Genomic DNA, 24,441 nt, shown 5'->3' on the forward strand with positions numbered 1-24,441 from the left:
GGCAGCAGGGCCATGCGGGCGGCGGCGAGGCGTGGAAGAGAGTTTAAACCTAGAGATGGGCGACATATTGTGAGCTCAATGCCTTTTAGTGTGGTAAATGGAGTTTCGCTTCACACCTTACGGCTCGCTGACTTTCTTCTGTTTGAATGGGCTGTGGATCGGCATCGTAGCTCACCTTCAATATCCCGTAAAAAGAGCCACTGCGACAGGTAGTCAAACGGATGCAGTGGTGTGAGATGGCTTTTGTAGCAGGAACACAGCCGTTTAGTGTTACTCGGAAGAACTACTCGCCTGGTTAAAGCGGCAGGAGATGAACAAGTTCAAGGATCGTTGAAGAGCCCAGAGTTGTGTGTACACTCGTTTTTTTCCTAAAAAAAAATTCTGAAGACAGAAAGCCAATCATTTAAGTCTTTTTTTTTATATTTTGAAATGCAGGGTTTCTGTAGACATGGAAGACCTGGTGTCATTTTAATTTTTTAATAATTTCTTTTTGCTTAGTCTCTTTATTAATCTGGGGTTGCCAGCATAATGAACTGCCAACTTATCCAACATATGGTTTATGCAGCGAATGCCCTTCCAGCTGCAACCTATCACTGGGAAACACCTATACACTCACATTCACACAAATACAATATGGCCAATTTAACTTGACCGGTTCACCTATAGGGCATGTCTTTGGACTGTGGGAGAAACCGGAGCACCCGCAGAAAACAGGGAGAACAACTCCACACAGAAATGCCAACTGACCCAGCCGCTACTCACTGTGCCACCGTGCTGCCCTGGTGTCATTTTACTGTCATTTTTTCTTTGTATAATCTTCACTGAAATATTCAACCTGGTATTTCTTACACTTGTACAATAACATCTCAATATTTTATTCTAATATTTTATTATATTTTATTTTAGTTTTTATGATGTGTGAGCTAATGATAAAAAAATAAAAATACCACACATTTAATTAAAGCAATAATAATTTCACAAAATGAAAATTATTTCATCATTCATTCTCCCTCATGTGATAAACCTTTGACTTACTTTCTGAACAAATAAAATATATTTTTGTAGAATGCTGGTTGCTGGCACCCATTGACTGAAACGTTTTACTATGGAAGTCAATTGGTGCCAGCTACAGTTTAAGCATTCTTCTAAATATCTTTTATTTTTTTTGTTCAACAGTAGAAAGAAACTAAAAAAGGTTTTGAACGAATGAAAAGTGAGTAAATGATGCCAGAATTGTCATTCTTCTTATTAAATGTTTCACTCAGTCAGCCAAAAAAATGACTAGAATGTGTATTGAGAGTCTATTCTGTGCCTAGCGAGAAGAGATGCAAAAGCCACAACATCTAGTTACATTTTTATTGTTTGTTTCTGTTTTGCCAACTATACTTATTCAAAAAAATCTAGACAGGTAGTGTCAGAAACAAGTCAAGGTCATTTTTTTTTCTGAACAAAGTTTAATAATTTTTAGTTTATAAAGTTAATTTATTAATTGGAAATAGTTTAAATATCTGCAGTCTAACAAATTAATGCTTTAAAAAGTACAAATATTCCACTTAGTCTTGGTCATTTAAAGGTCAAAATTTCTACATTGTAATAATTAAAAAACTAATTTCTGTTAAAAAAAAAGTTTATGAGTGTCACATGAAGTATTTTGCGTTACCACGCTCTTTTCCAAGCTGTACAGTGTTTTGATTCGGCATGTAGCCCACTAATAAGTGCCTCATTCCTTGAGCAAGTCTGCATTGCATCTGTAAACAGTATGTGTGATAAGGAGTTAATTAGGGTATCATTATTCAACTTTTCTCCAGCAGCTTCAGCCACGTCCCCCAGGCGCTCCTTCACGGTCCTTATGTGTCCGAGGCCCTCCGTGCTCTGCTCCTTGGGTCAACATGTACTTCCATGTCAAATAGGTCATCCATGCGAAGCCGAGATTTTAATCTTAATAGGCTTTCCTGGGTAAATTAATAATCCGAAAGTAAAACAAACAGCGGTGGGTCTGCGGTGAACGCTGTGGTTAGCCAGAGCTATGGCTGGAGATGTGTAATGACAGTGTTAGTGGGTGCGAGCCAGTCTCACTTAGGCCTCTGTTGAAGAGTAGCTGGTTGAAGGTAGCAGCTAGTTCATATAGGCAAAGGTAAACATGGTAGCATAACAGGAAGCCCCTCGTGTGTAATATGTTTCTCCTTCAAATGTAGGAAAGGAAGGAGGGCTTTTAGCGTATTATGATAAACCTTTGTCAGTGTACACCTCACGCATATACAGTTTACTTCTTGTTGTAGTTAACAGTTTTGAACATAGTTCCAGGTTTACAAGTGCACATCAAAGGCATTTCAGTTGAGTTCACTGCCATTTTTTGCCTATTTCAAGGGTTGCTAGGGAGTTGTGGATGGTTGCTGATGCATTTATATGCAATTACTTAAGTTATTTAGCATGTTTAAATGGTTACTAGGGTGTTTAGGCTGTTGTAGAGCACTTTTCACATTATAACCAGCAAGACATACCAGAGGAAAGCTATAAAAATAAAATTCTAGTTGATTGCTAAGGTGTTACAAGTGGTTGTTGAGAAACTGATGTATACTTGTTAAGATGATAAAGGGAGCTATTTTTTAATTCAGTGAGGTTTTTGAGCTGCTTAGTTCTAGGGTGTTGCAGGTGGTTGCTGATATGTTGATTTATGGTTACTACCATTAAAAGTTTTTAGATAGTGTTGCCAGAACGTTTGAATACAGTTTAAGTTATTTTTACTACCATTAAACTGATACTAAAGATGTTCTGAATGGTCACTATAGTGTGTTTTGAGATATTCATTAGCATTTGTTAGTTTTAAAATAATTAGGAATACGGAAAGTAGGAATAATATTTGTAATATTTGCTTTAGGGTACGTTTTTTTAGCCTGTTTAAATGGTTACTGTTTAGGCTGTTGTAGAGCAATTTCTAGGGTGTTTAGGCTGTTGTACAGAAATTTCTACATTGTAACCAGCAAGACATATCTGTGTAAATCTCAAAAAGTAAATCTAGTTGGTTGCTAAGGTGTTGCTTGTGATTGTTGATGAATACTTGTTAAGGTGTAATAATTTTTTAATTCAATGAGGTTACTGAGGTTGTTGAGGTTGCTTGTTTTTTATCTTTTTTAATTTCTAGGATGTTGCAGGTGGTTGCTGATACGTTGATTTATGGTTACTAATGTGTTTTGATCATTCAAAGTTTTTAGATAGTGTTGGAGAACATTTAAACACAGTTTAAGTCATTTTTACTACTTTTAAAGGGTTACTAAAGATGTTCTGAATAGTCGCTAGTGTGTTTTTAGAAATTTGTTAGCAACCCTGGGTTTCAATCAAACCTTTCACACAAAGAATAAATGATTAAAGGAATTAGGTATACAGGAAGCAGGAATAATGTTTGTAATGTTTGCTTTAGTGACCAATAAAAACACTTTATGTACTTCCTAAAGTTTTCACAGTATTATTAATTGATAATTGTAAATGATTAATCCTATCTCAACTGTTCTGCCCTCACACACCTGTGTCTTGTTCTCGTCAAATAACCTTCATTGTTCTGAAGAATGAAACGTACCCCTAACCCTTCTATGCACACTTGAAATCATTGACTCCTACATGCCTCTCTCTGTTCTCAAAGCTTTTAATCAGAGCAAGGTGTGCCATACTGGGCAGTTTCACCATGATAAAGCACATGCAGGCCTATGTTTACCTGTGTGGAGAAGATAGAGGCCCATTCAGCTGATTTTTGAATCAGTAACCAGTGTGTAAACACCTTTCTTGTGCTTTATTAACTTAACACAAACCTCTTACGCAAGCAAACAAAACCACAAAAACACCCGTAATGGGCTATGTCCAGTTCACGGTGGTGAGTTTGTTCTTTAACTTTCATGGACATTATCTAAATCACAAAGGCGGACACTCGGTGTACTACTTATGTATACCACCCATTATCACCACAGACTATAGTGGTAGATCAAAAACATTTGCCACCCAGAGCAAACATTTTTGAAAAGTTGGTAAGTTACAGTACTTCAAAATGGTGCCAGGTGAAGCATACTGTATGCTGCTTGAGATACACAACGTGATTAACATGAACAAAATAAACACTGCAAGTTCTTGATAATTACTGCAAGAAAATGTATTCTCCTGAAATGTATAGCAAAGAAAACTCCTACAAAGTCTTTATGGCAAAGGGTAATACCTAAATATGTACCACTGGACTACTTAACTTGTGTTTTACATGGTAAAGATGTTTTATTTCAAAAGAGGTGGGAACAATTTTGTTGCATATGCGTTTAAACACAACCTCCATACTCATCAGAGGGTTGATTTAATGAGGTCAGATCTTTTTTTGTGGTGTATGCAATATCTCTAATTTTAATGACCCCTTTTTTTATTTTGTTTATTTTAACTATTATTTTTATTGTTATAAGTTCCCCCGTTTTCTCCTGTTTTCTTTTTTGTTGTTGTATCTGTATTGCCTGAAAATTTAATAAATACATTATTAAAAAAATGGTGCCGCAGCAGTTTGTTTTTCTATTTTGCTTGAAGTGTATCAAGTCATATCAGATTAGCACAAAAAAGTCATTTGTGATGATCTCTGGCTGGCTTCTACCATCTGTGGACCTAATCATAACTGTTGTACAGGACGTAATGAAAACTGCATTGAGATTAGGGGCGGAGGGCAAATTTTACCAGCGTTTTTCCAGACAGGTGTTGCGCGTTTCAGTTCATTCAATCATAAATAAAGCAGCCTGTCTCAATACTGTCAGGTTTGCAACGCTGAGAGAAAGGTGGACAGATGATTTACAGGACACATTCATACGCCACCTGCCAGGTGTTTAAGCTGCCTTTTAGTGGAATGCTGAAAAAAAAGATGAATATGCCTTATTATGGAGGCACTTTAGGCCCTAAGCAAGAAGCTGATCTTGTTTTATCCTGTATTCATTTTTTTGATGCCTTTAGACACATATGACTCCTTGCACCCAGTTACTTGATCATAGATACCTGGTATATATAAATTAAAAAAAGAAGTGTTAGCAAAAAAATAACCTGTTTTTCTCTCTCTGTTTCTGTTTAGCTGCAAGAGTACTACAAGAAGCAACAGGAGCAGTTGCACCTCCAGCTCCTTACCCAGCAACAGCAAGCAGGGAAGCAGGCCAAAGAGGTGAGAAAGTCCTGCCCCCTCTCTCTGTAGTGCACTTCACAGTGTACTTCACCCTTATGGCACCCTACATGAGCATCCTCAAGAAGGCTGACACATCATTTGTCACCCAGCAGAGGCCAATTCCTCTCAAAACCAGAAGCCAACTCTTTGAAAATAACTGTATTCTGGTATGTGAGATGATTGGATGAGCGATTTTGTGCTGCACTGAGCGGCACAGACCTTATAAAGGCTCTGTAATCACTGCGCATTACATGAAATCCTCGGCAGGAAAATAGACGGATGCAGTTCCTCCTCTCTCGAACGCTCAATTGCATTTTGTGTATTAAGTGATTCAAAAATGCGGATTAAGACATTTGGGGAATATGGATTTTCATTTCTCTGCCACTGACCAAAGTCATGCTCCAAACCTTACCAACGGCTTCCCCGCTAATACTCGTTAAGTATTAATTTACAAGTCGCCGCTTGCTAAGCCTAGTGGAAAATCCCTATTACAACCCGCTATGGTGGAGCCGACGAGTTTCTTTAATTGTCAATTAAGGCACTGGAGGAGGAGAAGGACCTGATCTGGGTAATGAAGGTGAGGGGGAATCATGTTGGATCATTGAGGATAAGACTACAGCACAACAAAGGCAAGGGCATAATCACTCGTCTGCGCACTGTGGGAGAGGAGATCTGCGCTAATCTCGCGGTCAAATGAAATCCGAACTCTCGCGGCCTGTGTGCCATTGGCATGAGCTATATCTGATACAACCTAATCAAGGAGTTTACAAGAAGACTTAATGAACAAACAGCTTAGTAGAGGAATTAGCACATAATGGCCGTTATAAGTTTCTGAAGGTATAATAACATTGAATAAAAATATCACTGTTTCAGGTTATTGTGATTACTGCTCCAAAATAAGTTGTTTTTAAATGTCTGGGCAAAAAAATAAATAAAACGTTTTCCCCCTTTGAACACAATATGTTTAATTTTGAGAAACATTTAAAGTATTTTGGGACAGTAAACATGTCAGGCTAAATAATTCAAAAGAATCTTTGACTTCTGGTATCTTCATTAGTTTAAAAATACAGACTTTACTTTGAAGATCTTTTCTGCTGGAGAAACTGATGTCCTAAAAAATTTTTTAAAATGTGAATAAAAAAACGTATACCTTATGAAGGGTATAGCAGAAAATTGTGGTAGTTTTAAAGCCTTTATATGTCCAAACCACAGTATACCTTGAAAAAGATTGTCATCCCATGACTAGTGGCTAGCACATTGTTTAGCAATATTCAGGTTACAGTGGCTTGTGTAGGCGAAAGAAAAGTAGGGGACTGTGTTTGCGCCAAGCTGAAAACGGCATCTTAAACCCGCCTAAGAAACATTTTAAACATTAAATGTGTTTCTGATGATCTACATTTCCCCAATGTCAAACTAAACTGGTGTTTAGGATGATGTCACTGGTCAGTCTGATAGATTTAAAGAATAACTCTTTGGAAATAACCCCAAATCGTGAAAATAGCATACAGATTCTAGCAAAATGCAGCTTATGGAAGTCAAACTTATCTTAACTTGTCTCTTAACCTGGCTTACTAGTGATTAAGATAGTGTTACATACTAATTATATGTTTTAAAAAAAGAAGACCGTGATTAGGACAAAAGAGATCAGCACAAAACTGCATGCTGCTAGATTCAAAGAGGAAACTTCAAAGAGGAAAATGGATTGCGGAATTTAGGGGACCGCTATTTAAAAAAAATATAACCAATGGCTGCAACCCATTTTCAAGTACAAAACATAGCTAAAACCTTGTTTTTTCAGCAGTCTGCCAAAAACTTTATATCAAACAGCACATATTCCTGTCTGAGCTGTGAAGGAATGAAGATGAGAGCATCAGAAAATGAATGAGCTCTTGACTTTATAGCAGGTGAGAGCCTGAGCAGGGTGACGTAAGGAAGAAGGGGGGCTATATTCTATAGGCCAAGGAGGACAGGGATTAAGACCCGTTAAATATGCCTCAGACAGCATTGTGACTGATAGAGCAAATGCGTGGCAAATGCATGAGGTGCCTGAAACACACAGAGCCACACACACACACACACACACACACACACATACACACATACACGCTCTTCAAATGAGACCAGTATCCTGACATTTTCCACAGATAGTCAAGAAACGTGACAGAGACCGAGAAAAAAAAAGAAAAGGGAAAAAGATTGAAAAGTGAGAGGGAGAGAAAAGGTATAAAAAAGCTTGACTAACCTTATTCAAGGCCTCAGGAGTTTTTCAGACATTTTCCCTTATTAAATATTGGAGCTAGGGAGATGGTGTTCTCTCCGAGTGAAGAGAGCAGGGAAATTAAATCGGGAGGGCAGTGGTCAGCTCTTCTTCCCCGTGGATCAGCGCACGTTTGTTCAGGGCCTCTTTAGTTGGCCTGAAATATGGCTCTATGCAGGTATGTGAACGTGATTATATAGCTAACACATTGGATCTTGCAAGATGTAAAGCATTTTTCTAGACATTAAATCGAGTAAAATCATTGTTAAGCTGATAAATGGATGCTGTCCAGACTATCACTACAAGGGGAAAAAATACAGATATAAACGAATTGGGTTAGGCCTTGTTCAAGGTTTCATCTGTGTGTGTTTATGTGTGTGTTGTCTGTGGTGTCATGGTATTCCCCTGGGGACGAGTGCACTGACAGCACTGGACTAAAAGTGAAGCAGTCAGGCGTGAGCAGAAGATAGCAACAGAAAGATGTGTGGTGTTTCTCATCCCTCAAGCCTTCTTTTAAAGTCCTTCATCCTCTGAAACCTCCCTTTCTTTTTTTCTGCCATGCTATTGGTGTGACCGGCATAGGAAGGGTACAGTTTTATTATTACTTTTTATTATTAAATATTGGATTTATTTTATTTCACTTTTATTCATCATTATTAGCATTACTGACCTACAGTTTTACTTTTAAAACTAATGGATTACAATATTGAGTTACTCCCCAATAATCTAGTTGTGTTACTTGGTTAGTTTGTATGCTATGTAATGTGTTACTTTGTTTCTGTGTTACTTTTCCTTATGTTTACTGAGGCTTGATCTCTGACAGAACTTGCAGGTTGTTTCTTGCTGTACCGTATATACAGACCCCAGAGCCGTATATACAGAATAATGAAAGTTTAAAGCAATCTGTTTGTTACTTTTGTAATTTTGACTTTTTAGTTATAAAAAATCACTGTTCATTGAGACAATGCCATTTTCCTTTATTTATTTTTTTTAAGTAATGCGCTAATTGTTACTTTAAGCTGATATATACTTTCACCTGACAATTATTTTAAGCGTAAAGCGTTTCTTTCAAATTTTTCTTAAAAAAGATCTTCAACATTTTTCTTGAAGATCTATATCTTTATTGACTTATGAATCTACTAACAAGAAAGCTGTAAAAACTGAATCTCTTTAAAAGATACATTTCCCTGGCATGTAATGTGATATAATGTAATGTACATGTTTCATTTTGTAATAAAATAGTGAACGGCTTTAGAACAGTGATATTATTGCTCAAACTGATATTACTTGTGATGCGTTACCCCCAACACTGCTGACCTGTTTATAAACTTTTAATTTGAAATTTGAAAATCTTAGATGTTTTCTGTTTTTCATGCGCTAAAATTTGAGAGATGACAGGCTATGCTCTCCCTTAGTGAAAGATGCTTTAATTGCCACCCATATCACTGCCAGTCAGCACAAGCAGGTTGAGAGGTGAGAAAAATGGATGGAAGAGAGGGAGAGATGGTTGCCACACACATTTTTGCATCATCAGTCCTGACTTTTGCTCTTTTTCTGTTTTTTATTGTTTTACCCACTCTCTCTCTTTCTCTCAGTTTGACGGTTGAGCTGTGGAGTCACCCTGGAGTCAGCCTAATGAAGTAGCGCTGTCAGTCGGGCCTGGCGTGCCCAAACTCTGTTTGATGTGCTCATAAATCAAGCTGACAGGCCTGTTACTCCGCTAGCTTTAGCCACTCAACTGCATCTAATGTAAACAGCGTGCAGACACAATGTGTTAAAGAACTTGAACTGTGTCCCATGGGACCCAAACAGAGAGTGAAAGAGAAAGGAGAGAAGACAGGAATGAAGAGGAAGAGGATGGGAGATGGATAGACATGCTGAATATTGGCGCTTCTTCACTTATTTAGCTTGTGTGTTCTCTGTTCGGGCTGTTATCGCATCCGTCATTCTCAAAGTTTCAAAAGAGAACTGGTTTAACTGTATGGAGCTGGAATCAAGAAAATGTTAAGGAAGAAGTTCAATCTTGTCTTCAAGAGTCTTCATGTAGAATTAAAAAAAAACAACAACAACAGCTTGTTATTAGTGACACAAGTGGCCATTAAGTGAACTGCAGCCAGCAATCGGCAATGTTCAATAGACTGAATGTGATATTAACCGTACTCACACTCAAGTTCTCTTCCCATTTCCAAAATTAGGTTGTAAAAATAAAATTAGCAATGATCACAAGATTAAGTTTTGACATTATGTTTGATATTTTGAAAGTATTAAAAGTAACTGTAACATTATTAGAGCATTCTTTGGAAAATTCTTGTCTTTAGAACATCATTAAAAGAATGTTTTTGTGAATTTATATGTATAATAATAAATATGTATTGTGATGAATGTAACTTTTTGGTAGCTGTTTGGTTCCAAAATTCTGAGACACTTAACTGAAAACAATGCCGTCAAGAGAGCTTGCATTTAAAACATGTGTTACAACCTTGGTCTATGGTCAAGGACATAACATAAAAGAACACTAGACAAATAAATCACTTTTATAAATCCCTGGAGTTTTTAAACACCCAAAACGTGAAGCCAAATACCTCAGAGAGGATCCACAAAAAAATTTTAAAAAAATAAAAATATATATCCGCTACCTAAACACCCAAATGAAACTAAATACACCTAACAAAATAACGAAATCAAAAATATAAAAACTGCTCCTACCTCCCTGACTATATATAAAAACATAAGAAAATATTTACAGAAAAGAAAAGTGTGGCGTCCAACCCCTACTGCTTCTCACTGTGTCTATACAATAAACAAAAGTCAAAGTTTATACATACACCAAAATGGGGGAACACAATCAAATGTAAACACTTAGCAACTATATAATATAATTCATATAATTCATAGTTAAAAGGCTGTTATTTTACATAAAATTTTAGATTGATATTTTATGAGCAGACTATTATTATAAAGCCATTGTCAGACGACTGAAATCATTTGGATAATATTAATTAGCTCAGTCTTATACTTGAGTTGTTCCAAACTGTTATGATGATGCTAACTTTGAAGACTGATGTTAGTGTAGGCAATAGGGAACAAATCAGCTCAATAGATTCTGGAAAGGGCTTGTGTCTTCTCTCTTCTCTGTTGATGTTGACCCATGTGGCCTTTTCCCATGAGGCCTTGTGCCCCGGGCGGCGGCCTCAAACACTTCTCTGACAGTGAGATTAAGAAACTACCTTTAATTATTTTTCTTTTTTTATTTTCCTTTCCTCCTTCAACATTTTTTTTCTCTCTGCCCCTCCACTTTTTTGAGCCGTTATCTTGAAGGAGATAAGACGCATCTCTCATTGGGGGAACATCAAAAAGCATGTCGCTGGAAACAGCAGTTCTACTCAGGCCAGTTCAGGAAAGAGGACATTTATCACAACGACACCAACTGACCTTATCGCCACATGCCATGTATTCCATAGCACTCACACTTACACACAAACACACACTCAACTCACCAAATTCTGCTCCTCTCTGATCTAGAAGGGGTCATTTTATTGTTCTTACTATAATGAAAACAAACAAACCAACGTGTTTTTGTTTTTTTTTTGTTTTTAATCAGTTCTGCAACACTGATCATAGATTTACCATGACATTTGCTGGATGGGCTGTTTGTAAAAAAAAAAAAACATTATAAACTTATTATTAATTTTCTTGCTGATTTTTCTTATTTTACATACAATTGAAGAGAAAATTATTAGCCCCCACTGTGAAAATGTTTTGTTTTTTTATATATATATAAATAACAGTTGTGTTAATTAGGGATGTCCCGATCAGGTTGTTTTGCCCTCGAGTCCAAGCCATTTAATTTTAATTATCTGCCGATACTGAAACCCAATCTGATACTTCTATAAAACATAAAAAAAGAATAAAGAAGAGTGAAAAACAGATCCAGGATGCTGCTTATTTTTATTTAATTCACCTTATTTTAACATTAAACATATTTAAGTCCTAATCGGGAGGTAACGTCCGATTCCGATCGAGTCTGAAACCATGCGATCGGGCCTGATTTCGGATAACGTGATCGGATCTGCACATCCCTAATTATAATATTTTTCTTTTTGGAAAAAGTTGTTTTGTTTAGTTTCGTTTAGCCGAAGTAAATGTTTAAAAAAATAAGGTCAAAACTGTTATTCAATTCAAGTATTTTTTGTATAGCGCTTTTTACAAAAGATGCACATTTTTGCATTACAAACAAATTAAGTTTAAGGTACGATCAAATATAAGTTATTGTATAAACATAGTTAGCATGCAGTTTTGGCATATAGGTGATGTCTATGTGTTTATGTAGGGGCAGATTTAGTGATTTGGCGGCCCTAAACAATTCTAGCCAATGGTCCCAACAGTTCTAAAATGCATGTTTTGTACTTTCATTTATTTTGCTGTTATTTTTTCTTATATCACAAATTTTTCATGTCTTTTCTACATTTTTTCTTAATGTTAAAAAATAATAACATGTAAAGCATCTTGTAAAATCTTGTAAAATTTTTAAATTTGAAAAAAGAAATTTGAATGATTAAAAAATTTTACTAAACATAATAAATGAAGTATTTCATTTTTAAAACTAAATCTTTACTGATTTGACTGATCCATGATTAAGGGTGGGGGACACATTTGCGAAAAAAATAAATAAATGAATGAATGAGACCCCCTCCATACAAATTACAATAGAAAACAATATTATATATAATTTATGGGTATAATTCTAGGTATTTATGTGTGCGCCCTGTGATTCCTGGGGCCCTAAGAAGCTGCTTACCTTGCTTATTGGTTAAATCCACCCCTGTGTACATTTAGCCCTCCTAAGAATTATTATTTTCTGGTTGGCTACAGAACAAACTACTGTTGTCCAATAACTTGCCTAATTAACCTAACTTGCCTAGTTAGCCTAATAACATAGTTATGTTTCTAAAATGCACTTGAAGCTGATTACTATCTTGCAAAAATAACTAATCAAATATTATTTTCTGTCATTGGGATAAAAACAAAAGAGTTTAGTCATTATAAATTGAACCTATTAGGTTTAAAAAGTTTTTTTTTTAAACAGCACAAAAAAAAAAAAAAAATAAAATATAATATATAAAAATAAATCTAATTCATGGGAAGGATAAAAATTTTGCCTTCAACTGTATAAATGCAGTCATTCATTGTATTTTTGACCCAAAACATTTGAACAGTAGTGTAGTCCTTGTCCAAGCTCCCAAAAGGTCATCGGTTACCATGTTGGGTGACTTTAAACATCATAAATTACACACATCACCTTTAAAGCACCGCTTTCCAGTCTAATTCTTCACCTTGGCCCTTTTTTCTGTTCCTTTCCACCTTTGGCTAAAGATGTAAAAGCTTTTTCCTCACTCATGTCTTGTTTTTATACAAGTTTAGGGCTAGTCTTGGAGTACACTCTACTTATGTCATAGCTGATAAAACGGTTTGCTCATTTTTCATCTCTTTGTTAAACGTCACCAGGAGTCGGCTGGAAGAAAAAATAAATCTTTTGATAGTTGAGTGATGAGTATCCACACACATTGTGACCTGTTTATGAAACAGAGAAAGAGGGGTTTGGAGTCACGCTTCTCGAGTTTCGCAAAGCATATTTCATGCGTAGTGAAAAAATACCAAGCCTTATCGTAAAATGATAAACATCTGATGTCATATAATCTGGAACTGTTCATAGCATTGCGCGCAGATGTTGTTAGTCACTGTTTATTGCCGTGTTAATTGCTCGCCAACCACATGCTAACAGATTGCTAAACGCAGGAACGAACAAGCATGTTTGCGAGTGTGTCAGTTCTAGACCACATGGACCTGTCACTCACAGATTAATGTGTTATCTCTTAATGCACGAGGCTTCACAATGCACTTCCACACTTTGAACCGAGACCCAGCGTTTTGTTGTCTGCTTGTTGTCTACCGCCACAGGATGTGCTTTGGTGATTGGAGGGGAAAATATCTCTATTCCAGGATATGTCCTATCTAAACATGTCCTGGACGAGGTTGAAGGCTTATAAAAGCCAATGAATGTCTCATCTTTCCCGCCCTCTCCATCCTGCAGTTTTTTCCTTTCGCTTTTCTCATTGTTGTTTAACATGCCACTCTCTCTCTTTCTGGTTCTCAGCAGCAGCAGTTGGGGAATAAACAGCTGGCTTTCCAGCAGCAGTTGATCCAGATGCAACAGCTACAGCAGCAACACATTCTGAATCTACAAAGACAAGGCCTGGTGAACCTACAGCCGGGCCAAGGAGCAGTACCCATTCAGAGCCTGCAGCAAGGTACACAATAAAATCAAACACAGCATTTGTTGAACCAGACTCACGAGTCACAGTTTTACTGCAAAGAAGTAGCTCATTAAAGTGAGTCTGAATACTGGGTATTTGCCATGGATCTGCAGAGGACTGGACACTTTGACAAGTTGCTATCCCATACATGAAGACCATAGGTGCTGCCCAGCCTTATTTTAGTATATTTTTATTATTAAAGTTTTATCAATATTTATTTCTTTATTTTGCATATTGCTGTAACAGCATGTATATTTCTGTTTTTTTAGCTAATTATCTTTATTTAATATATTCATCTTTTTAAATAAATATATTTTTTGAATAGTTTTGAAAGTAGCAATAACCCTGGTGCTTCCAGATTCAATAATATTATTAATAATAATAATAATAATAATAACTTTTAAATCGTATGTTTTTATGTTTTAATTATGATAGTCTATTCAGCTTGAAACATTTAAGTTTGTTTTCAGAATTTGTATCATGAATAAAGAAGCGTTTTGTATTACTAAACGGGCAGAAATTTTAACTTGTTTATACAGTATATAAAAACGTTGAGGAAAGGTGTTTTGATGGAATCAGACAAAATACCCAATAAAATACCTAGATAAAATTCACTATAAAATAATTTACTATTATTTATTATTTTGCATTGCGAGAATTTATTTTAGAGACTTGTGGATACATCAGATTTCCAAGACTAAATAAAAACTTTACAAAAATCTATTTTATTATAGAATTAGCTTGAAAGGTCTTTTAAAGAACATTCCAATAATTGCAGATATAGTAACCAGATGTATTTATACTACACCAAAGCATATCTGCATAGTTTAGTAATAAAAGATGACCAACAAGACAAGTACAATCATTTTATGTACAATTGAAGTCAGAAATATTAGCCCCCTTTTGAATTTAGTTTTTTTTTAATATTTCACAAATTATGTTTAACAGAGCAAGGACATTTTCACAGTATGTCTGATAATATTTTGTCTTCTGGAGAAAGTCCTATTTATTTTTATTTTGGCTAGAATAAAGCTGTTTTAATTTTTGAAACATTTTTTTAAGGTCAAAATTATTATCCACTTTAAGCTAAATTTTTTTTTGATTGCCTACAGAACAAACCATCATTATACAATAACTTGCCTAATTACCCTAACCTGCCTAGTTAACCTAATTCACCTAGTTAAGCCTTTAAATGTCACTTTAAGCTGTATAGAAGTGTCTTGATATCTCGATAAAATATCTAGTAAAATATTATTTAATGTCATCTTGTCAAAGATAAAATAAATCAGTTATTAGAGATGACTTATTAAAACTATTATGTTTAGAAATGTTTTGAAAAACGCTTCTCTATGTTGCACAGAAATTAGAGAAATATATATATATATATATATATACAGGGGGGCTAATAATTCAGGGGGCTAATAATTCTGACTTCAATTGTATATCATTAAAAATGTTCAGTGAAATTATTGTTATTTGCTTAGAAACAAAATAAAGCTTTTCATCTTAATTTAAACTGTAGCAACATGCTAACATCCAACCTTTGAAATCAGGAATAATAATTGCAAATTGTGGGACATTTATTTACATACATACATACATACATACATATTTATTTATTTATTTATTTATTTATTTATTTATTTATTTATTTATTTCAGCCAGACAGGTTTGTTGCAGATACTGACCCACTCAAATTAACTTACATCTTTCAAGACAAAAAAAAAAAAACTCTCTCCCCCAACTTTGTTAGCTGGTCAATACTTCCCACAGACATCTGACATCGTTGAGCCCCAGGGCGAGGTGCTACAGCCACAAGCCTCTCAACCCGGTGGTCTGTCTTTTTCACAGCTCTCCTCTTGTCCTCAACAGCCAGAAAAACACCACAGAACGTCTGATTCGCTCCTTTAGTGATGCCTATTAAAGGAAAGTGGAGCTCTGGAGGAAATGCAGCGTGCTAAATAAATGCAGCATCTGTGTTCGTACCCATAGCCCAAGACCAGATGGCGGTCTCAGGCTGAGGCCAGACCTGCACCCGCCGCCCACTGATTCTTCCTTAGTCAGCCCTCACCACACACATACACACACACACACACGTGCGCGGATCGCTCGCTACTACACGCGCAACATTGAATGCTAATAAAGCTGGCTGTAAAATGAATCCCTCATTCTTCTTGCTCCAAAATTTGGCAATCAGCTATCATCTCCATCTATTAGAGCGGGATGGAGTCCCCCCGGAGACTAACTACAGCCATGTCCATAGAGCCACATGTGAAGCTTGTTAACTTAATCAGCTCATAAAGAGATAAAAGCAAAGCTTGATTGTTGGTTTTGTGGAAGGCAGTCATTTGGATAATAGGTAAAATATGCCACAAAATTCACTGTGATTTGTGCACAGGTTGGGAGGAAGGGGGGCTAATGTGTGTGCGCACATAAGCTCCAGACGTTCTTATCCTACAGAAGGAAATGGAGGTTTTGGATCCTTTCTCAATTAGTTTTTCCATTTTTCCTCGTTTTGTCAAAGGGCCTGACCAGAAATGGGTCTTGGGCAAACTGGCCACCATCCGCTGAAATTAGACACATCAACTTTTACAGGTTCCACAGCGGTTGTAACATTACGAGTACCTCAACAGAACAGAACAAACAGCGAGCCGACTTCAATTTCCATGCCGAAATCTCTGCCACTCTTGCCGATAGGGCCTCCAAAATGATCCCGGTCTTTTATTAGAGTGCTTGACTCTCATTCTCGCCCATTGCTCTTGACATCTCTGATTATTTCAGTCTTAAGAAAACATAGACTCGTCATCCGGAATCCTGAGTGGCCTTACCACACACACACACACACACACACACACACACACACACACACACACACACACAAACACATGCACGGCTGCTTTTAGGAAAAGTAGTCTGCTAAAAGAGAAAAAAAGAAGGGAGAAAGAAGGCAGCGAGGCAGAGGAAGGTTTGCAGATTGATGAAAATAATTTTTCACGACAGCTGTAAACTTTTGGCTTTGGCATCTTACTGGCGTAGACCCCTGCGCCAGTCACCCCCCCCCCTCCCCATTGCTTATGTCATTGTTTCAAGGGGTCTGAAGAACAATAAACTCTGGGCTCTTGGAATCCCTTCAACAAATCCTGCGACAGAGCAGAATCACGGAATTTCCCCACAATCCCTCTCTGAAAAGAAGCCCTCCATTATGACTGGCCAGCCAACCATGCGCATTCTTCTGGCTAGTCATGCTTGGCCGTAGCTGCCGCTGAAAAGGATTTGTTCTCTGATCCATGGGTGGCGCCAACCGTTGTTGTTGTTGTTTTGGTGTTTGTTTGGCGTGTCCAGTCATTCCCTTTGGAAGGCTAGAGTTTCAACCCCTAAGTGACTCACTGCATTAGAAAGACTGCTTGCCGGGATGGCTTTTGTTTTTTTGTAATATTCACTTAACAGTTACAGTAAGTCATTTTAATTCCTGTCCAAAGGGTGCAACCAGATCTGTCGGACTCGGCTTAATGCTTTGTGATCACCATGCCAAACTTTTCTTCAGGTTTTTTTTTTTTTTTTTTTGTGATGCATGGAGCTAGAGAAAAAAGCAGACACAAGAAACCATAGGGGACTTTTTTGATATTGCCTTGTGAACAGCTTTTTATTGTCTATCTAACTTGTGAATATGAATCATATTTAGATGATATACCAAAAGTGTAATCCAGTCCGAGCTGAGCTGAAACAGTAGCATTGAGTCAGTAAGGTTTTATTGAAATAATAAATATTTGTTCAGTCAGGGTGCATTAAAACTGATTAAAAATTAAGCCAAGAATTTTAGAATGTAAACGATTTCTGGTTAAATAAATAGACATGAAAAGGAAACAAATATTTTTCACCATCTATTCATTAAATACTCCTGAAAAAAAAGTATAAACTTATTTACATTAAAAAGGATTTTTTTTGCAGTAAATGTGTATATTGAAGTGATTTATGAACACTAATATGATAATGAAGACTGGAGAATGCTGAAGACTGATGTTGCAAAATCAGTTTTGCCATTTCTGGAATAAATATTTTTAAAAATGTTTTACAACTTAATTAAACTTTTAGATTGGTATACCTGTTTTTACTAAATATTTGACCAAACAAAAGTCTTAGTAAGCTCATGCATTCTTTTTCCAAAAACATGAAATTTAAAGAAGAACTGCAAATAATAATGCCTGTTTCCAAACAGGTTTTCTTAACTCATCTTAGCTCATCTGCAATTGGTCCAACAAACTGGTTACCGTGCCCCAAACTTACACCATAGATTGAGTCAGTTTTGCTCTGCCAGTCTGCTCAAACTAAGCAATGTTTTATAAACACCACAGTGTTTATGCTTGTCAGAGAAATGAGCCTGCGAATGGTTTACTTACAGTCCTTGCACTTTGAGTAAAGTTTGAACTTGATGCCACACATCAGCTTTAATTCCTTCTAGACCGACTACCAAATTCTACATGTTACACAATTTATGGAAAGCTAAGGTTGGCTTCAAAATTTTCTGCGAAGTGTGTGTGAGTGAAAAAGAGAATGTGTGGCCAACCACAGGGGAAACGCCTCACCTGCCCCTGTGTGCGCGACTGTGTGTGTTTGGAAGAAAATGAAATACAAAAACACTTCACTGTAGGTAAACCGCTCCATCTCCACCCTGCGTCCTCCCTTCCACTTCCTATGTTCTGGCTGCTCTTTCACGAAAGTAGAAATTTGCTTTAAAAAAGCCTCCCTGTTCACAGTAACACCACTGCTTCTCCGCACTGGCTTGGTTATTTGCGGGGTTAAAGTACATCCGTGGCTTTTTCTTTGGTGCTCGGTGAGGTTTTCTGTGACTAGTGAACAACAGCCTGTAGCTGCAAGTGTGGCCATACATCATTTCCCTGGCCCCAGGCCTGCTGGGAAGAGAGGGAGGAGGGGGGAGGGGGATGAAGAGAGCCAGGCCAGGCGAGGAGTTTTGTTTTGGCGGGGTTCGGGACAAGAATGCTGGCGGACCAGACATAATATTTAGATTGCTATTAAGTCTTTGCCATGTGAGATAGCATAGCAAGCTGTGGCTTTTCGGGAACAGTGTGCGCCAGACGTGCATGGGCGGCCCCCCCATTTATTCTCACTTTTTTTTTTTTTTAGCACCCTCAAATCTCCTTCCCAACCAAGACCCCATTTGCCTTTCCAGGAGACAAAAAACAATCCTGAATTCAGCAAGTTTGAGGAGAAATAAAAACTGAAAAAAAAATGCCAAGAGAGCATCTAGCCAAGATTAATACACCCAGTGAGCTGCAGTGCTGGTCGGGACAGTGATAATTACAAATGGAGGTAGCCAGGGGGATTTGCGGAGATGTTGAAAGATAACATAAACACGCTGAAATTAGCCATTTGCTTCCTCCGATTTGGACAGTTCCCTCCTTTTGGTCTCTTGTGAACTGAAGTCCCGTTGGCGCCCCCACCCCACACCTCCCCTTCCCAATGTGAAGTGTGGCGCGGTGTGTGCCTGGTGTGTTTTATGGCTTGCTACACTAATGTCAGTGTACCGCCAGACGTTGAGATCTCTGGGGTGGGATGCGCTGCCAGCTGGCCACCATTCAAAATGCGGTAAGAGGGCTTTGGAGGTGTGATAAGGAAAGTCAAAGGTTTGATGCTTTTTGAAGGAGCTCTAATCTATCAACACTGGGCTTATAGCCTTTAGCACAACAGAAACGAGCAAAAACTGAAAAACAAATCAGTCTACCTAGAGTCAGTTTCATCATATGGCACCTGTTGTTGAGTCGAGGCTTTTTGGTGGAGGTCTTTTTGAGTGTGATTGTATTTTAATGGTAAAAGTGCTATTAATCTACTACAGCCAGTGACATATTGGTTGATTGTTGTATGGTTTATAGTTTGTAATAATCTCTTTTGTTTGTGTGTTTTAGCCATGTGTCCCACTGACCTGCAGCAGTTGTGGAAGGATGTGGCCGGTGTTCAGAGCACAGAGGAGGTCATGAAACACGAGGGCCTCGATCTGACCACCAACAGCTCCAACACTACCTCATACTCGGCCTCCAAGGTCTCACCTCAGATCCCTCATCATCCTTTGCCAAATGGACAAAACTCTGTGCACACTCCAAAGAGAGACAGGTCAGTGGAAAATGCATGAGCATACTTCATTGTCAACCTGATATAGAGGATCGCTTGTGTCCCACCGTGTGTTTGATTATCCTCTCAATCTGTATTCACCTGCTTTCTTTTGCTCAGTCGAACAGTTATCAATCGTTCTGCTTCTCAGTTCTAAGAGCACATTTGCACACATATTGACAAACAGTCATATACTAAAATTCTAATCTTTAGTGATGAGCCAGCACTGGCGATTTAAAAAGTATTTTCAACCAGACAAGGTGGCTAGTGGGGGTGCCATAGCTGAAATCTACCCGGATTTGGCGTGCTGGCAGGTGTTAATGTCAAGCCCTGATTATTATTAATTAATTAATTAATTAATTTTGCAGGTTTTATCCATAAATTTCCATTAAAATCGACTAACTTTGTATAAAAATAATAATTATCATAAATTTCTACCATGACCCACTAAGTCGCCCTTTAACATCCCAAAAACTCCTACTATGCCTGTCTGGCATATTTAGAACAATAGTCATTTAATGGCATATTTAAATTTACTGAGACCACTTATTCTTCTATATAGTTGAACAATTACTGGTCGGAACAGTTTTTTATTTTTATTTTATTTTTTTACAAAAAACACTTTTGTAAAATCAGTTTGATGCAGACATCAATGTACAACATCTCATCTTTGACTCGAGGATAGCTTAAATATAAACAAAAAAGTTGTAATACAACCAAAATGTTCTGTTTAATGGCTAGTAATGGATTAATATTCTACATTTTAAGAATAAACAGAATAGCGTTGGCAACTATTTAACAAGTTAAAATTGACAATATATAGACAGCAAACAAACAAGTGTTAAAGCTATGGTAATATTTTCATCATGTGCATTCACAGTGCCAACCGTTACATGACAGTATTTTATAAACAGATATTTTTTGTCACACACATTCAAGGTCTTTGCTGTCAAGCGCTTTTTGATGATCTGATGTAAAATGCCTGGGTTCATTTGATATTTGGGGCTCGTGTGAGTTCCTCAGAACATAGCATGCCTTCAGCATGACTGACGCCCCTGTGCCAGTTTAACGTGTGTGTGTGTGTTTGTGTGTGTGTGCGTGCGTGCGTGCGTGTGTGTGTTTGTGTGTGTGGAGTGGGTAAAAATGTAGGTGATCATTTAGCTGAGAGGTAAGCATCTGTGTATAAGAGAGAGAGAGGAAAGTGGTCCTACTGTGAGGTACTCATACTTTCTTTCCATTTTGAAGAGCAAGACTCTTTGAGTGGATCTCGTCCTTTACCAAGGAGTCCAGTGATGAGCATCTCACGCCTTATTCCAAAGGCACTCCCCTGCAGAGCACTCAGTAAGTAAAACACACACACACACACATTTTATCCAAGCATCTAAATTGGCGCATATCTTAAAAGGGCGCATATCTTATCTGTCATTATTTACTCATTTTTTACTCTTGCTTCACTTGTTCTAAACCTATTTGAGTTTTTTTTTTTCTGTTGAACATGAAAGTACATATCCTGAAAAATGTGGCAAAGCAGCAGCCATTGACTTTTATAATATGCTTTGTAAGGATGTCCTCAAGTCAGAGTCATTTGATTTTGAGTATCTACCAATACCGAAACCCGATCCGATGCTTCTGTAATATATAAAAAATGAATAAAGAAGAGTGAAGAAACCAATCCAGGATGTTCCTAATTTTTTTGTTTCATTCAACTTCTTTCAACATTTAACAACTCTGTTAACAAACAGAGCACTTATGTGAGGTAGCTTAAACAATCAAGTAATAAATAACACGTTAGTGCAACAGTAAATATATTTAAACAATCTAATATAAAACAAATAGCACCTCAACTTAAAATACCCAGCAGGCATGTAAACAAAAAATAAAATAAAAGTATATATATTCGAGTCCTCATCGGGAGGTAACATCCAATTCTAATCAAGTCCTGAAACCGCGTGATCGAACCCGATTTCTGATCACATGATCGGATCTGGACACCCCTAATGTTTTGTTCCCACCATGGACGTCAATGGCTATGGTTTCCAATGTTCTTCAAAAATATCGTTGTGTTGTTCACCTGGAAAAAAAGTGACATCATCAAATATGAAAGTATCTTGCGCATTTTCATGAGAAAACATTTTCTAAAAACAAATTGCACTTTGAAAACAAAGTTTCATATTAAAAAGTATTTCCCCATGCTGTCATACAAATGGGCAGCCAAAGTTGTTTAGAAATAGTTTTAAACTGTGTCGAGTATTTTGATATTTAACTTTTATATAGAGATAATTTATCAGAGCCAACCCATCCTAAATAATCATATAACTACAGTATACAGTATATCAAATCAATTTTTATTGTCACATCATCAACAGTACTTGTACTATGATGAGTTCAGTAGCTTAGATGCTGGTTCCAGACAAAATACAGACAGTGCAAAATACAGCAACTGTGCAAAAAACAGACAGTGCAAAATAAGACAAACACACACTACACATGTAGGCACAGATAGACAAGTACACAGTCCAAAAAAAAGGTGTACACATAGTTTGACTGTAGGTGGAAAATTAATGTAGGTAATATTGTTTTAAATAAGGACTGGTATCCACACATAGCATGCATGCATAGTACAAACATACATTATTAGTAATTATTATAACAATAAGCATTTAAAGGCATTTTTATTCATGAATACATCATTACATAAAAAAATAAACAATAAAAAATGCCTTTATAGACCATTTCAATGTGGTGATGTCATTGGCCCGTGAACATTTCCTGCTTGTTGTCAAACTATTTCATAACTAACAAGAGGCAATTCAACCATAACCTAATGTTAAAACAGCTATCATAACATTATTTATCAACATGTGGCTCTTTTTAGATTCTCGGAAGCTATAGAAATTAAAAATGTAAAACAAGAAATACGCTGGGACCATTGTTTTTGTTTACATCCCTCAAAATGGTCTATCGAATAAAACAAATATTAACATTTAACCTCTATCTAGTAAGTATAGATAAACTGAGATATAATGAGGTTGTTTTTGAAGATGTTTATTTATGTATCTCAATACCAAAAATGTACATTAGTTTTATTTTTTAATGAGCATTGCGGTTTACTTTGTCTTGCAGTGTGACCTTTTACAGCGGTTTTGTGGATTCGTTTATGTAATATTTCCATTTTTACACTGGTAGGCTGTCCACACTACAGTTAAATAAACCCCCACACACCAGCAACACTAACACACACCGACCCTGTCATGCTACACGGACATGGCTAAACAGAAAGAAAAGCTCGCTCTCCGTCATGTTTTCTTCTAACACGGTTCTCTCTTACTTGGCCTAACACGTTTACACACAAACACACACACACACAACTCAAAAGAGAAGAAAAACTGTGTGGTGAGGCTAATGCATGGCACATGTGGACAGTGTGGTTGCCAGTAGTTTGTAATGTCTAGCGCTAGAGCAGCTTCTGAATTGCGTGGGCCGTCCACTGCCAGCACATCTGATGAAGAGGAGGGAGGACGTGTGTGTGTGTGTGCATGCCGCTTCAGGAGGGCCTCATCTGTGAGCAAGCTGCTTTATATTAAGCAAGTACTCTGATGTGGAATTGGGAAGAGTTCCCCAGACCTTCAACCGCCACAAGCCGTGCTCCCCCTTCCCAACTTCAGCCCCCTGCCCATGCTTAGCAGCAGTCAGACACATGACGAAGGATTCTGTGGTTCCTGCCTTCACAAAAAAAACCCAAGCTACATGCTAGTCCGTGGCAGCTGGCCAGACCCGAAATGAAAAATTGCTGGATGAGACTGCTGGCGGGGGTTCGAGGCTGATCCGTTATGGGTCTCTACAGAAGCCGGGCCAGAGAGACCCAATCCAGACTTCTAGGCCACAGTGCACACAGTAGTGGCTGTATCTCAAACGAAACAGAACTGTAGCACTTATCCCCAGGCCCCACCAGCAGGCCTTGTCAGCACATCAACAACCACCTTATCCTCACTTTCGCAGTTACGCAAAAACATCTGAAGATCATCCACGTTAGTTTGTAATTAGATGGTGGCATGTTGTTCCTGGCCGCATTTGAGGACATTTGAACCTGCATCCTAGCGTGAGATGCTAATACAATGTTACGCACTTAATATTGGCAGCCCGTCCATCACAATTATGGAAGACCTTTTGGTTTTTACATTTACCAGGTCCTTTCGAACTGCATTTGTTCAAAGCTTCCTGAAGGACTGTCTCAAAGCTATCGGCTTTCCCAGACACGGAGCATCTGAGAGCGTTTCCATTGCTTCATTTCTTTGTATTAGTCACATATGTGTGAGACTACCTCAAAATTGCTATAACATATCAACCCCAATAGGCTTTTTTATTAAGCAAGCAGGCGTTTCAATGTTTTTAAAGATTAAGTGTGTCATTTTTACCTCAGAAAATACAGTAAAAAGTTTTCCTGAACACTCCTGCCACTTACATCAGGGGTGTCCAATCCTGTTCCTGGAAGGCCGCTGTCCTGCAGAGCTCCAATCCCAAATAAACAACCATGGACCAGTTAGTCGTTGTTTTCAGACTGACTAGAATAGGTGGAATAG

General features: G+C 37.5%; 1 protein-coding gene across 12 annotated transcripts in view; it reads left to right on the top strand.

Annotated features, from left to right (window-relative positions):
- Positions 1-24,441, top strand: part of foxp4 (forkhead box P4) — a 471,422-nt gene that overhangs the window by 396,893 nt on the left and 50,088 nt on the right. For 8 of the 12 annotated variants that reach the window (XM_087272444.1, XM_087272445.1, XM_087272443.1 and 5 more), the window contains 4 exon segments: positions 5,081-5,167; positions 13,579-13,732; positions 19,660-19,864; positions 21,107-21,202. In XM_087272444.1, the coding sequence (XP_087128570.1) occupies positions 5,081-5,167; positions 13,579-13,732; positions 19,660-19,864; positions 21,107-21,202 (542 nt within the window). 12 annotated transcript variants of the gene reach the window in all.

Source organism: Danio rerio, chromosome 11, assembly GCF_052040795.2.
Source record: "Danio rerio strain M-AB ecotype USA chromosome 11, GRCz13ab, whole genome shotgun sequence".
NCBI classification, from domain to species: Eukaryota; Metazoa; Chordata; class Actinopteri; order Cypriniformes; family Danionidae; genus Danio; species Danio rerio.